Here is a 13,768-nt window from a genome sequence, read left to right on the forward strand (position 1 = left end):
TGGTTATGAATGCCAATGATGCTGACTGCTCTCAAATCCCACCCCATAAAGATTTTTCCACCCCACCAACAAAAAAAAAAATGTTACTATATATATATATATATATAAATAAATTTTAAAAAGACCTATTGTAAGTACTGCAGCACAAAATATAAACAGAACATAAATTAAACATTATTTACGTTTTAAAAAGCTTTGAATTACAATTTAAAACATGTTGCTTCCATTACAAATCCTAATGAATACTGAAAACCTCCATATTAAGAGGTATATTTCTAGGTCAGTGATATTAACCTCTCGATGCCAGAAGCTGGAATTTCTCAATGCCAAGAACATATTTATAAATTAGCACTTGGAATACTTTGACTCCCAACACCTTGAGGGTTGAACGATTATGTACATTATATCTACATGCGTATATCTGAATTGCTGAGGCAAGCACACATTTTAGAACACCAAACAAAGAAAAGGAGGACGGATGAGGTACAGAGCAAAGACTTTTGAAAAAAGACAAGACAAAGCTATACAATTAGTTCTCGATTATTGTCTTTTGTAGGTACATTAATCTTTAAATAAAGAAATATTGATGCAGTAAATAAAAGTAAACTACATTTCACTAATTGGTTGAGATTTTTTTTCTAGATGTTCCACATACAAAGAAAGGCTTCGGATTTTCAATTGAGTGGAGCAAAAAAAAGACGTTGCAAGCAAAAGTTCTGTACAGTACTTTCTGGATATGTGTTTGGCACCCAAACTTCACCGGAGAATGTTTTTCTTTGAAGTCTCAGACAAAAGTGCAAAGCAATATAAATTAGGCCAAGTCTTTTCTTGACTAGATTTACTTCTGGAAAACAGGCAATTGGTTCAGTTTTCTGTAAGCAATATACAGTTGAAGCTTTGGATTTTTCAAGTGAATGGGAATGGCCCTCATGTTCAACTATCTGAAGTCAAAACTGTAGTAAATGCTTCCAAGGCCTCAATGGGAAGTGGTGCAGCAAATATAAAGAATCTGACTGGAGAATTGGGCTGCTTTATATTTGTACAGCATCCTTAACCAGTTCCAACTCTGATGTGTTTTGAATCAACATCGTCAGGCATGTAGTAGCCACATATCCAGTAGTTCACGATTGTGGGACCCTGAAAATGAGAGAAAAAGTTTAACATTGGAGTAACATTATATACACAAAATGCTTGAAATAACTCTCACATTTGACCTATATAACAAGTTACTTACCTTAAAGTAACACCTTATCTGGTAGATATTATCTAGACACAGATTCCTTACCTTAGATCAGGGTGCTTCAAAGTCAGTCCTGGAGGGCTGGGTCCATGCCAGATTTTAAGAAAACTACATTTATCTGAATAGGGATATGCTAAAATATCTGGTTCTCCAGGACCATCTTTGGCGAACCCTGCCTTAGATAATCTCAAGGCGTCAGACTGGATCTGGACATTTTTCGTGAGCAGTACCTCTGCACCCCCAGTTGGCGTCGTTCGGCTCGGAGGGTTGTCATCTGGCGCCAGAAGTGATGTGTGCAGTGCCTATATAGGTGCCACCTCAGTGAACGGACGTCAGTTTCTTTTTGCGACTTTCCATGCCAAAAGCACAGAGCCACGAAGAACACTGACCACTAGTGTGTCAAACTAGGGCCATTAATGGGGGAAATCCCTTTACTCTCAATCCGTTCGCAGAGCGAGGAGGATGGGTGAGTCGGTAAGGAATCTGCAGCTAGATAGTCTCTATTAGATAAGGCATTACTGGAAGGTAAGTAACGTGTTCATCTTAGAAATGTCTAGTTGCAGATTCCTTACCTCAGAATAGATACCCAAGAAACGCCTCCCCCAGAGGCTGGGCTGCAACATGGATTACACTAGAGAATCCTGTAGAACCGAACAAGCAAAATGCCTATCTCGACAGATCTGTCAAGGCAGTAATGCTTTGTAAATGTGTGCAGCGAAGCCCACATTTTTGCTCGACAGATATCCGGGACAGGTACTCCGCAAGCTACCGTACTGGTGACAGCCTTGGCTCTGGTAAAATAAGCTTGCAAACCCTTCAGGAGGTTGCTTTTTGATCAATGCATAGCAGATTTTGATGCAAAGCACTATCCACCATGACATGGTCTGTTTCTGCACTGCCTTTCCTCATTTGGTTACAACGTACCCCACAAAAAGTTTATCGTCCTCCCAGAGCACTTTTGTACGGTCTAGGTAGAACAACGTTTTTTTGGTGTCCAGCTGATGGACTCATCTCTTCTTTAATGGGATGAAGCAGAGCGTAAAAGGTAGGCAGGATGATGGACTGGCCTATATGAAAGGGTGTGACCACCTTCGGTAGGATGAGGCTCTAGCTTGAAGTACCAGCTTGTCTGGGTAGATGGTAATGTACGGAGGATGAGAAAGCCTGAAGCTCACTGAACCTCCGGGCAGATGTTATTGCCAATAGAAAGGCTGCTTTAATAGTAAGTAGCTCCATATGATAGCTGTGTAACGGCTCGAAAGGAGCAAACATCAGGGACATTAGGACTAAATTGAGGTTCCACTCACGCATGATAAATGGAGAAGTTGGGAATGGATGTTGGAGACCTTACAAAAACCTATGTACAATGGGGAACTTACACAGGGAAGGCTTGTATGGCAACCGCAGAAATGTAGAGATGGCAGAATGATAGCCTTTTAAGGTGCCCAAAAGAAAGTCCTGCTAGGGGAGATTGAGAATTAACAGAAGAACTTGGAAAAAAGGTGAAGAAAGTGGATCAACTTGTCTGTAACCCAGGTTAGAAACTTGCTAAAATGGCAGGCGTGTTTTGGTGGAGGGACACCTGGCTGCCAAGATAACATTGCAGACTTCAGGCATAAACTCAAAAACTGTCAACAGTCACCACTCAATCTCCATGCATGATGGCAAAGCGTTGCAAGGTTCTGATGCAGAACCCTGCATTAATGCTGCGACAGAAGAGCCTCCTGAAGAGGCACCCTGAGCGGAGGACTCGTGCTCGGGATACCAGACTCTCCATGCCCAAATCCGGAGCCACAAGAATGACATGGGCCCAGTTGTTTCTGATCTTTAGAACTCTGGGCAGGATTGGTATTAGCGGAAAGACTTATAGAAGACCTGAGCTCCACTCGAGACGAAAAGCATCTTGGAGCGAGAACTACCTTGGAAAATTCCACTCACGAAACTGCTGACCTTGCATGTCTCGACAGAGGCAAACAGATCCAAACAATGCTCTCCCGATTCTTGAGAGAGGCTTGCGCCACCTCCGGATGCAGATGCCTTTCATGATCCGCTAGGCTTCGACAACTGAATCTGTCCGCTTCGGCATTCAGAGAGCCTACCAGGTGTTGAACCACCAGGGAAATGCCCTGACGTTCCAGCCATTTCCAGAGGCGCAGGGCCTCTTGACAGAGGGTCCACAATCTCACCCCGCCATGTTTGTTACAGTACCACATGGATGTGGTGTTATCTGTGAACACCTGCACCAGCCTTCCTTTGATCAAAGGAAGAAAGGCTTTTAATGCCAACTGTGTTACCTGAAGCTGCAACAGGCTGATGCAGAGCTCAGGCTTGGCCGGAGACCAGTCTTCTCAACACCATCTCTCCCAGATAGTTTTTCCCAATGCAGGAGTGACTCATCAGCCACCACCATTAGATCTGGTTGGGAAAGGGAGAGGGCTCTTCCACTGACGTAATCTTGATTAGTCAGCCTCCACTGCAGGTCTTTTGCAGTTCCGTCTGAGATCTGGACCATGTTGGAGAGATTCCCCTGATACTGTGCCCACTGGGCCGTAGGGTCCCACTACAGGACCCGCATAAGCCAGCGGGCATGGGTCACCAGCAAGGTGCAAGGGGCCATGAGACCTAACAGCCTCAGGGTCAGTCTCATCAAAATACAGGAGAGAGGCTGAAACACCAGAATCCTAGCCTGAATATCCTGGACCCGCCGCTCAGGAGGATAGACATGAAACTGCATTGTGTCCAGAACAATTTCGATGAAAGGGAGCGTCTGAGAGGGAGTCAGATGTAACTTCAGCACTGATAGTGAACCCCAGCAAGTGCAGAAGGTTCGCCGAAGTCTGGAGGTGGGAGACAACTGCCTGTGCCTGCGCATATGGTGTTCACCAACTGCAAAGCAAGGCTGGCGGAAGAAAACATTCTTATAAAAAGGTATCTAGCTTCTTGGTTTCTCTATCCTGTGGATCAGAAGGGAACGTGTAAAGGTTGACTCTAGGGGTGGAGGCATGGAGCACCAAGCTTTCCAGAGTGGGGTGCTTACTAAGGAAACAAGGGTCCCCAAGAGCAGGGAGATGGCAGCAGTCAACTGTCCTATGTAAAGGAGCCCCTGTGCAGGGCTTGCACCAGGCCAGAGTGGGATGTTGGTAAGGGCTTTATTAAAGGGAGTAAAGATTTGGAAGAAGCAACTACAGGCTGAAGCACCTCTCTCAAGATGAGTCATGACCCCCACTGAGGGTAACAAACTCCAAGATGTCAGCTACCCTACACGCCACTGTGAAAGAGGCTGCCTCTTCTGTAGCCGCAGTAGGAGAGCCCAAGTCTGTGTACGCGGAGGTGCCTAAACCAATGTGCTCCGCCAGTTCCTCATACTAATTGTCCGCATTCTCATCTAGGGGATGCTTGTATCCTTAAGGGTCCTCAGACCCTTCCCATTCATATCACTCTCCAGGCCCATCAAAGGAAAAAGGAACTTGCTCCGATCGGGAGGGCATGGTCCCAGACGGCGCCGGAACCAGAACTAGAGGACGGCTGTTCAGATCAGTGTCGGGAATGCCCATAGGATGGGGGGTGGCGCTACCGTGGGGCATATGCAGCACTGGAGCGGGTGTTGAGGAAGACACTGGTCCTGCTAGAAGCTTCGCTCTCGTTTTAACAGGGGATCCATGGGGCTGACATAGCGAGGGTGCACCTGCTGGCGAGGATCCAGTCGGGGCCTCTTCCAAGCTCGTGGGATTCGAAGGTGCACTAGTGGAGCTGGGACACTTCAGATATGAGGTGCATGGCCTCATAAAATTCTTTCAGCTGGGCAGGGGCCGATCCTGTTTCGTAAAAGCCAGGGAAGTGCGGAGTGGCCTCTGATTCAGGCTCTGCCAAAGCGCGAGGCCGGGTGTACCAATGCTCCCACAACCAATCGCCAGAAGACTTCACCTGACATGGTGAAGACCAAGACCTCTGACTTCTTACATTTGTGGGACTTGCCTGACTACTTCGAGCGGGACGATGATCACTGTGTGCGGCTCCGCAGATGTGATCTTGAGCATCGCGGGATATTCAAACGGCAGGCGGTGAGGAGCTAGAGGGATTGCTCCCTCAGTGCCGTTGGGTGCATGGTGAGGCAGTCCTCGCAAGTCTTGGAGTCGTGGTCCCTCTCCAAGCACCATAAACAAATCAAGTGTGAGGATCTGTCACCGCTTGTGGCGGCACCATATGGTTAGAAACTAGCTGGTTTCTTTAGGGTCATCCTGTCACACCAAGAGAGAAAACCTCTAAAAAATGCGTCTGAAAAAAGTTGAGAAGCTAGTCGAAAAACAACTGAGGGTATCGCTTCACAGATCAGTGCTATCTTGTGCAGAAAGAAAAAAAAGGGTGTCAGTTTCCCCAAGATGGCACTAATGGGTACCTCACACTATTATTGGTGAGAGTGTAATAAGTACTAACTTGGGATCATTTTAGATGTTAATAGAAGGCCACTTCACAGGTGAAGTGAGATGGCAGTGAGGAATCTGCAGTTACAATATCTATCAGGAAGAGGTTTAACAAAGACAAGTAACTTGTTTTTTTTAATGGAAACTTCTAACTGCACAATTCTCACCTTAGAATAGCTACCAAAGAGTATCCCCTCAAATGTAGGGGCTTGTGTAGGGTACTCATACGAAAGCCTAGCAGGTCCAAGCTTGAGAAACATCCTCCCCGCTGTCAATGCAGCAGTGCTTTATCAACCTATGCACTGCTACCCAAGTTGAGGGCTGGCAATTGTTCAGGACAAGAACTCTGCAAGCCAATGAAGTGGTAGCAACCTTAGCCGTGGTGGAATGGCTTTCAAGACCTTACAGAGGCTGCTTCTTGGCCCATGCATTACAGATCTTAATGCAGAGGACTATTACCCTCAACGAGGTCTTCTGCACTGCCTTATCTTTCTTCACTGAAGAGACCGTCCATCCGATGGTCCTTGGTACAATTAACATAGAAGCTTAAAGCCTGTTGGGGTCCAACCGATTGCGCCTATACTCCTTTTTCAAAGAGTAGAAGGATTGATTGCCCATTGTGTAAGTCATGACTTTCGGTAAGAAGGCTGTCCGAGTCCTCAGCACCATCTCGTCCAGGAAAAAGATGGTTTAGGAATGTGCGCTGAAAGTGCCTTAAGTTCACTTGTAGTAAGGAATCCCTTAATACGTACATACATTGTTAAGTTAGCATAACCACGTTAGATGTTAGAAAGCCATCTTGCCGCTTTTGCACACGACACTGCATCTACATGTTATTGTTTAAACAAACTGCTGGCTCGCGCTTTGCCTCACACGAGAGCAATCTGTTGTTACCATCCCGAGCTCTGCGCAGCGACCTTGGTCTGTACACGGTGTAACAAGAACAGTCTGGGTCGTTGGACAATGCATGTTTTCCACTCTAGGTTGATCGACTCACTATTTAGCCATAACATACAGACAGCTGCGAATACCTGAAAGTTGGTGCTTTTAATATTACAGACAGCATGTTTAATATTCAGACCGAAGACGAGCCTTCCTGCAAGAAGACTTCTGATGCTCCTGTGATGTGATTTCACTAAGCTGATCTTTGAGGTCCCCCCTTCAAGCCTAAGAGACCTTTTATTAGCATAATAATAATATTAGCTTCTTAGTAAAGGGAAGGTGGTAGTATCCACTGTCATTTATAACATGATCACTCCCTTTATATTTTATGGTATTGTAACAATGCTGATGGTTTTAATTATAATCATTTGTCTGCTTGTATTAGCCAAAGTACTGCATCTTAGGACACGTGGTCTATAAAACAAACTCTTTATTTTCACCGTGTCTTTGTTTATTCTTGTTGTGGACTGATGTGAGAATAATATACGAACAGGTATTTCCGATTCCCACCATTCCTGAGAGAACACTGAGTCGCTTGTTCTGGGTTGTCTTTTCATTGGGACTGCCGAGCTAAATCTCGGATAACGAATGGGACACTTATGCTAGCCGGATACTGGGTTCTGAGGTGAGTTTCTGGTACACCACAATTCACTGAGGTCCTGGGGTTCTACGCATAGTTCTGTGTATAAGCAGAATCCCTGCAACACACTCACATGATAAGCTGATGTAAGAGAAATTAGAAAAACGGTCAACGCTCAGGAGGAAGAGCGAACAATTGCATCAGTTCGAAAAGCATACACATGACAAAAAAGTCAAGACCAAGTTAAGGACCAGTGTTACGCCTAGGGGCGTAGACAGCACCAACGCTGAACCGGCCGACGGAAATCTGACTAAATGCCACTGCGGATACTTGGTGCCCAAAGGCGAGCCAGAAGGAACAGGTATAGTGCCAAAAATACGAAGAATAGCCTCCTCTAAGGATTCTGCTTGGTGTGATGGTACCAGCGGACCAGAGTGCTCACAGTGAGTCAGAACCAATCAATTTCTCTTAATCAATTTCGATGGCGATTAGGAAAGAGAGAGAAACCAGGAGGCAAGTTGGCGCCCTTCACCCTTCTTTGGAGTTTAAGAGTGGCGGAAAATGGCTGTTGCCCACTGGGATGATTTGTATTTTATCTTCAACTTACATGAAGTCTTTGACTGCGGGAATGAATTTGGGAGCGCTAGCAAATTTGACTGATCACAGCGCAGAGTCTTGTGCCTGGCAACGTAAAGTTTGGCTTTGCCATCCCATATGACCATCAGATTATTCTAGGCACAGCTGCCAAAGGCTTTGGAGTCATGGTCTAACCCCAGGAACAAAAAAAAAAAACTTCATGAAAGTCCATCATGGACATTTGTTTGCAACAGTCCCTGCAATGTTAGAACCATTTGGTTTTAGGGCGTTACATTTTCATTGTATACTGGATGCATTTCTTTGAAAAGTCTGGTCAAGAAAGACAAATCGCCAGCAACACCAACCACGTTTCACACATTCACTACTTTTGGGCCGCAATGCTGACTTCCACTAAACTGCCAATATTTCTTGGCTATTTGAACAATCTATATCTAAATATACTGTTCTACCATTCATTGGGAACTGAAGGTTGGTCTTTTTTTCAACTGGGAAAGCACTATTAAGACCTCAGATATAATTGTCCACGAGGGAGACCTTAGCCCTCATTTTCTATATCAGATACCCCCCTTTTAACTACTCTTGATCACATTTTCCCCCTTTCTTTATTCTCCACCACACACACCACTCCTGGACATGTTATTACACTATAGGTTTTTTTTTTTTTAAACATTGTTTTTAGAAGCGATCTACATTGTATTGCCTATTCATGTATGCCCACTTACATTTATCATTCTAAATCTGCATAATGAATGCTCCCTGTATGTAACTATTTTACAGCCTTGAAAAAGCCTCAAGCTAAACAAGTCAGCTGTTTCTCGAATCAGAAGTGCAATTCTTTTAAATTAATAACAATCTACTAGTAATAAACCTTCTTTGACATGGAACAGCAGCCTCGACTCTTATTTGTACAGTACATCCTGCAATGTCTTGCAACCAAACATAATTTCGGCATTAACCACATATGAATATGTATTTTGGTCCTCAACTACTCTATCCAATACAAGCAAAACTATTTATCTGATAAAAAAACAACAGGGTGCTGGCCAATTAAGTCTTAGTGTGAAATGGATAGAGTTCAGCACCTTCTGCCTAGACTCCTGGAGCACCATCAACGAGTCCAATAGGTCTAAAAACAGGCTCCAGCTTTTTTTCAGTCAAAAGCACAGGGACCTCACCATTGTAGCCATAACCCGCTGGATCAAATATCACAAAGTGAAAGTCTAGCACTGGCCATAGCGAATGTACAACCCTAAACATGTGTTATTCAGCGCCAAAATATCCTTGGGTAAACTGTACTTTACAAATACACGTCATGTTATTACCAAAACCATCCAAGAAGCCAGAGTACCTAGAGAAATGAGCACCCAAATATACATCCATCCATCTCATCAGCTGTGATCCAAAATGAAAATGCAACTAGAAGCAAGAGGCTGCATGAAAGGACGATCTTGGAGAATGGGGTATGTGCCTCGATATACACCTTAAAGCTCCAGTTGGCCTCTGGCATGCCATAGTATCTATTAAACTTATTTCTTAATCCGTCAAGACTTTGATTCCCCTGACATTCACAACACCTTCTATTCTGCCTTCCCAGTCTTATTCCTACCACCATCTTCTACTCTTCTCTTTTTTGCATTCAGAAGCTTGCGGCCAGAAATAAACCAAACCGTGTTCTAAAAATCGGAGTACATTTTCTAAACTCTCGTCACTTGGCTCATCCCCAATTCCTCCTATCTTGACCAGTTCTAGCCTCGCCTTTCTTTGGATTACTCTACCACTTCTCACATCGCCCCACCCCTCTGAGGTAACCTTATGGTGGCAGAAAGAACTATAAAAATTATCATTTTAAAACCTCAGCTGTAGGAAGACATTACACTGGTTTCTCTGTCCTCCAGTAAACCTTGGTATATGATGGGCAGAGAAGAGCTGTTTCTGCATATACATTATAGGAAAAGCACACCTGTATAAACAATTGAATTAGAAGATGCGTTCATCATTCTCAGCCGAAACCCACTCCCACAATACAGATTGACTGCCTGTGACTAAAACTCATTCAACAAACTACTAGGAAAAAACAAAATAAATGTATGTACACATATAGGAATTCTGTACATGTACACATATTGGAATTCTGAGTGAAAGTTGGAAAATTCCAGTGTCTGGCAGATAGTGTGCGCAACTAGGGGCATATATTCATGAGCCCCACAACTCACAGATTAGGAGGAAACAGCAGGTTTGCGTTTTGAACCGGTTTCTGAGAAGTACACAAAGCACTACCACATACAAATGTACATTTACCCCCATATCGTGCACCCTTTCCCCTCAAAAAAATGAAAAGCTGGGATTTTATTTTTTACTAGGCAAGTATCTATATGCAAAGCTGGATCTGTGTATTTACAGGCTGGCTTCTCACATGCACACAAAGATGACATTTTACATTTTTTTAACCTACTGAAGAATACTGGCATGTGGAGGGCGCTGGGTGTACTGATGTTAGGGGCATTGCAAAGACTGGTCTACAATTACCCCCCAAATACATTTCACCTATTCTATTGCAGCAATCATTCCACTCTCTGACAAAACTACAGGACAAAAAGTCAAATATATCAATTTTAACAGACTACCTTTAGGCCACATGTTCATCACTTAATAAACAAAGACTCACATAAAACAGCTCATAAGATGGCAAGTACACTAGTTTACCGAAAAAGTGTACCACAAATGTATTCCTGAGTATCTGTTGTCCGTAACAGTAGAATCTAACTTCATTTTTTTTTAAAACCCTCACACAACAAAAAAATACGTTTCATGTATGGTTTCAACAGCATAGTTTATGGTTATTTTTTGTTATAGAAAAATTCACCTGATTAGGGTAGAAAAGTGCAGATTGCTATCTTGAGATGTAAGTATATGTTCTGGATGGGGAACGCGTCTCATTCTGGGCACTGGGAGGAACATTTAAAAAATCCCAAATTAAAATTGTGTCATCATGGGAACTACTAATAATCTGAAACTCGTCGAATTGAAGTCGAAAGACACGTCCTGAATGTTCCTATGGAAAAATGAAAAGTGTGTAGTTATTCTTCCAGGTAACTAATCAGGTTTTATTATCTTCTTTAAAATGTACTGTACAGTTATTGGTTTCCTAATTTAAAATCTATTAAACTTTCCAAAATACTACAGATTTACACAACATGGCTACTGCAGTCTGATAACATCAACTTGTGAAATTATTGCAAAAAACAACAACTGCCTACCACATTTACATTATAAAGTGGGAGGAAGAGCATGGTCATGCAAAGTAGTCATGCACAAAGCTTGTAATCACCAAAGGGCATTTCAGTACTATAGGAGCAATACACAGCCTCATATGGTAATAAAGTTAGACTAGATATAATTTTTCAATATAGACAAGTAAATAAACAGTACTTTATACCATGGATGCAGCTGCTAAAATTATGCAATCAATCGTTCTATACGAATTGAGAAGAAAAAAATCTTTGTAGTAATTTCCTAAATCTCCAGCAAGCAAGAGAACTAATGGAGTTTCCAGCACTACTTAATTATTCTAATGATGGATTGTAGCCAATGTTTTCCAAGAGGATTCTGTACTAGGCAAACTATTATGGGACAATATAGAAGCACAGAAAAGGGTCATGTTGTATTGATAGTGCCGTCTTAATGTTATATTTCACACTGTAATAGACCTTCTCCCACATACAACAGAAGGCAGATCCTCAAACGAGAAGCCTGTCAGATGGTCAGGAATTTTCTCCTCTATTTGGAGTACCTCCCTGGCCGGAGTCCTTGCTGCCCCCAAATGTGCAGACATCAGTGTGGGTCATCTTGGGTGGACAGACCAGAGTGCATACCCCTATCTACACCTGAAAGCTTATAGGCCTCACCAAAGTTATACAAATTTTTTCTTTTACAAAGATGAAAATGTACATTGAGCTTTGGGCCGACCTCTTGGCATGTGGTCACACCCCTCTCAATACCTTTGGGCAAGGTCTATTTATAGTAACGTGAAAAAGCAATGAAACATTTTTGCGGCCTGTACTCAAAATCATACAAAGTCAGGTGTTTTTGCTGTAACAGGACCAAAACTGCTCTGCATATGGGTGATGGTGGTCTAGGCCAGTGTTCTCCAAAGTCAGTTCTGGAGGACCGGATCCATGCCAGATTTTTAGCACATCCCTTTTGGATAAACATAGTTATCTTAAAATATGGCATGAATCCGGTCCTCCAGCACATACTTTGGAGAACCCTGGTCTAGAGTGATATAATGGGTCTAACAAATGAATGAAATGCAGCTCAAAAGTCTGATTGAGATTAAATAACTCAGTCCTTCCACCACTTTTGCTGTCACGCGAAGAATAAACAGCCTCCAGCAAAAATATTCTTGTATTTGGGAAGGACAGTAAATTCCCAAGAAACTGATAAGTCCAGGAGTCCATACTTCATAAGCATGCAAATGACCATGCAAAGTGTTTTAAATTCAACTCTAAGGAACCAGTTCACTGCTTTGTTGACAGAAATTACATGGTCCTGGCATCTAATATAGAGAGGAGCACACATGCTGAGATATTTGACGGATAAAGTCGGTGAAGCAGGTAGGAGGAATGACCAGATAAGTGATGTTGCCCTAATTCAACCTCAACATAACTACTGCCGGCACTTCAGTGAAAGTTAGGAATGGGTAGAACTTTCTCAAAAGATACAAATGGAAGAAACTAAACTACATTGGAAATTTCTGATACTCGTCAGATTTCAGAAACCATACATATGCATATGTTCTTCACAAATGTGAATGGATTAAGTTACAATGAGTGCCTAAGGTAAGATGTCTACCAGCCATAAAAGAAATGCTAGTTCCCACCACCATCATCATATTAGATTTGGTTGCATTCATTTTCACAAAAGTTCTGACTCAGCCGATTGGCATACAACGGTACAAAGCCTGAGAAGGAGGTGTGTGTCATCGGCATACTTTAGAAAACCATTGCCCAAAATATGAATCAACTTCAGGGGACCAGGTACAAATTAAAAGAATAAATAGAGCCCTTAGGCTCACCAGATAAAAGTGTGTTCACAACAGACCAAAACAGAGGGGAGTGATGGAGAGCAAGCCCACCAGTCTCCATGGTCTGATATCATGGGCAAACTGCTAATTAGAGCTGGGGGAAACATGGCACAGAATGCCATAATTCCCTCTATTTCATACATAAGAGGTAAAATCTAACTACCTTTACTGAGTCTACTGTACTGTGCCTTTTGCTGTGTCTGTTAACTGTAAACTTAAAAAGACAACAAAAACGTGATGCATGTAAATTATTTCAGTAACACAACCATTGAAAATGTCAAAGTGCAGATTTCCATTCAATGATTTTTACCTTGTCTGGACTTACATGGAGGAACACAACCAGATGTAAGGAAAATGCTACTTACCCAGTATGCATCTGTTCTTGGCATATAGAGCTGTAGACTCCTATGCTTTAGCATAGATCGCCATCTGGAGTTGGGTCCGGATGTTTGCACTTTTTTTTGTTTGAAGAAGTCTTGCGGTCACAAGATAGGTGCCTCCTCCTTTCGGTGATAGTGCGCATGGGCATCGACTCCATCCCCAGATTGTTTTGCAATAAAGGGTGATGATGGAGTCAGTAAAGTAATAAAAGAGATGTCCATGTAGATTGTATCTAAGTAAGATATCACCGCAACAGGTAATGGTACCCAGGGAGGCGGGTGGGCGCATATGACCCTACAGCTCCATATGCCAAGAACAGATGCATACTGGGTAAGTAGCATTTTCCGTTCGAGGCATATGCGCTGTAGATCATATGCTTTAGCATAGACAATAAAGCAGTTATTTTTAAGCGGTGGCTAACCTGTCGCTGTTGCAGTGGTTTGGAATAGTGTTCGTAAAACTGCCTGGCCCACACTTGTCTGTTTTGCTAACATATCCACACAATGTTTTGTGAATGTGTGTGG

At 43.0% G+C, this 13,768-nt stretch overlaps 1 protein-coding gene across 2 annotated transcripts in view; it reads right to left on the reverse strand.

The window, feature by feature from the left end:
* Positions 1-525: 525 nt before the first annotated feature.
* FBXW11 (F-box and WD repeat domain containing 11) overlaps positions 526-13,768 on the reverse strand; it is a 540,498-nt gene continuing 527,255 nt past the window's right edge. Inside the window, exons 12-13 of one of the 2 annotated variants that reach the window (XM_085617878.1) lie at positions 10,644-10,832; positions 526-1,137 (exon numbers count right to left, since the gene is read on the reverse strand). In XM_085617878.1, the coding sequence (XP_085474004.1) occupies positions 10,671-10,832 (162 nt within the window). In that variant the 3' untranslated portion in view covers positions 526-1,137; positions 10,644-10,670. The remainder of the gene's footprint in view (positions 1,138-10,643; positions 10,833-13,768) is intronic. The other variant, XM_085617877.1, reaches the window with a different exon arrangement.

This window comes from Triturus cristatus, chromosome 7, assembly GCF_964204655.1.
Source record: "Triturus cristatus chromosome 7, aTriCri1.1, whole genome shotgun sequence".
NCBI lineage: Eukaryota > Metazoa > Chordata > Amphibia > Caudata > Salamandridae > Triturus > Triturus cristatus.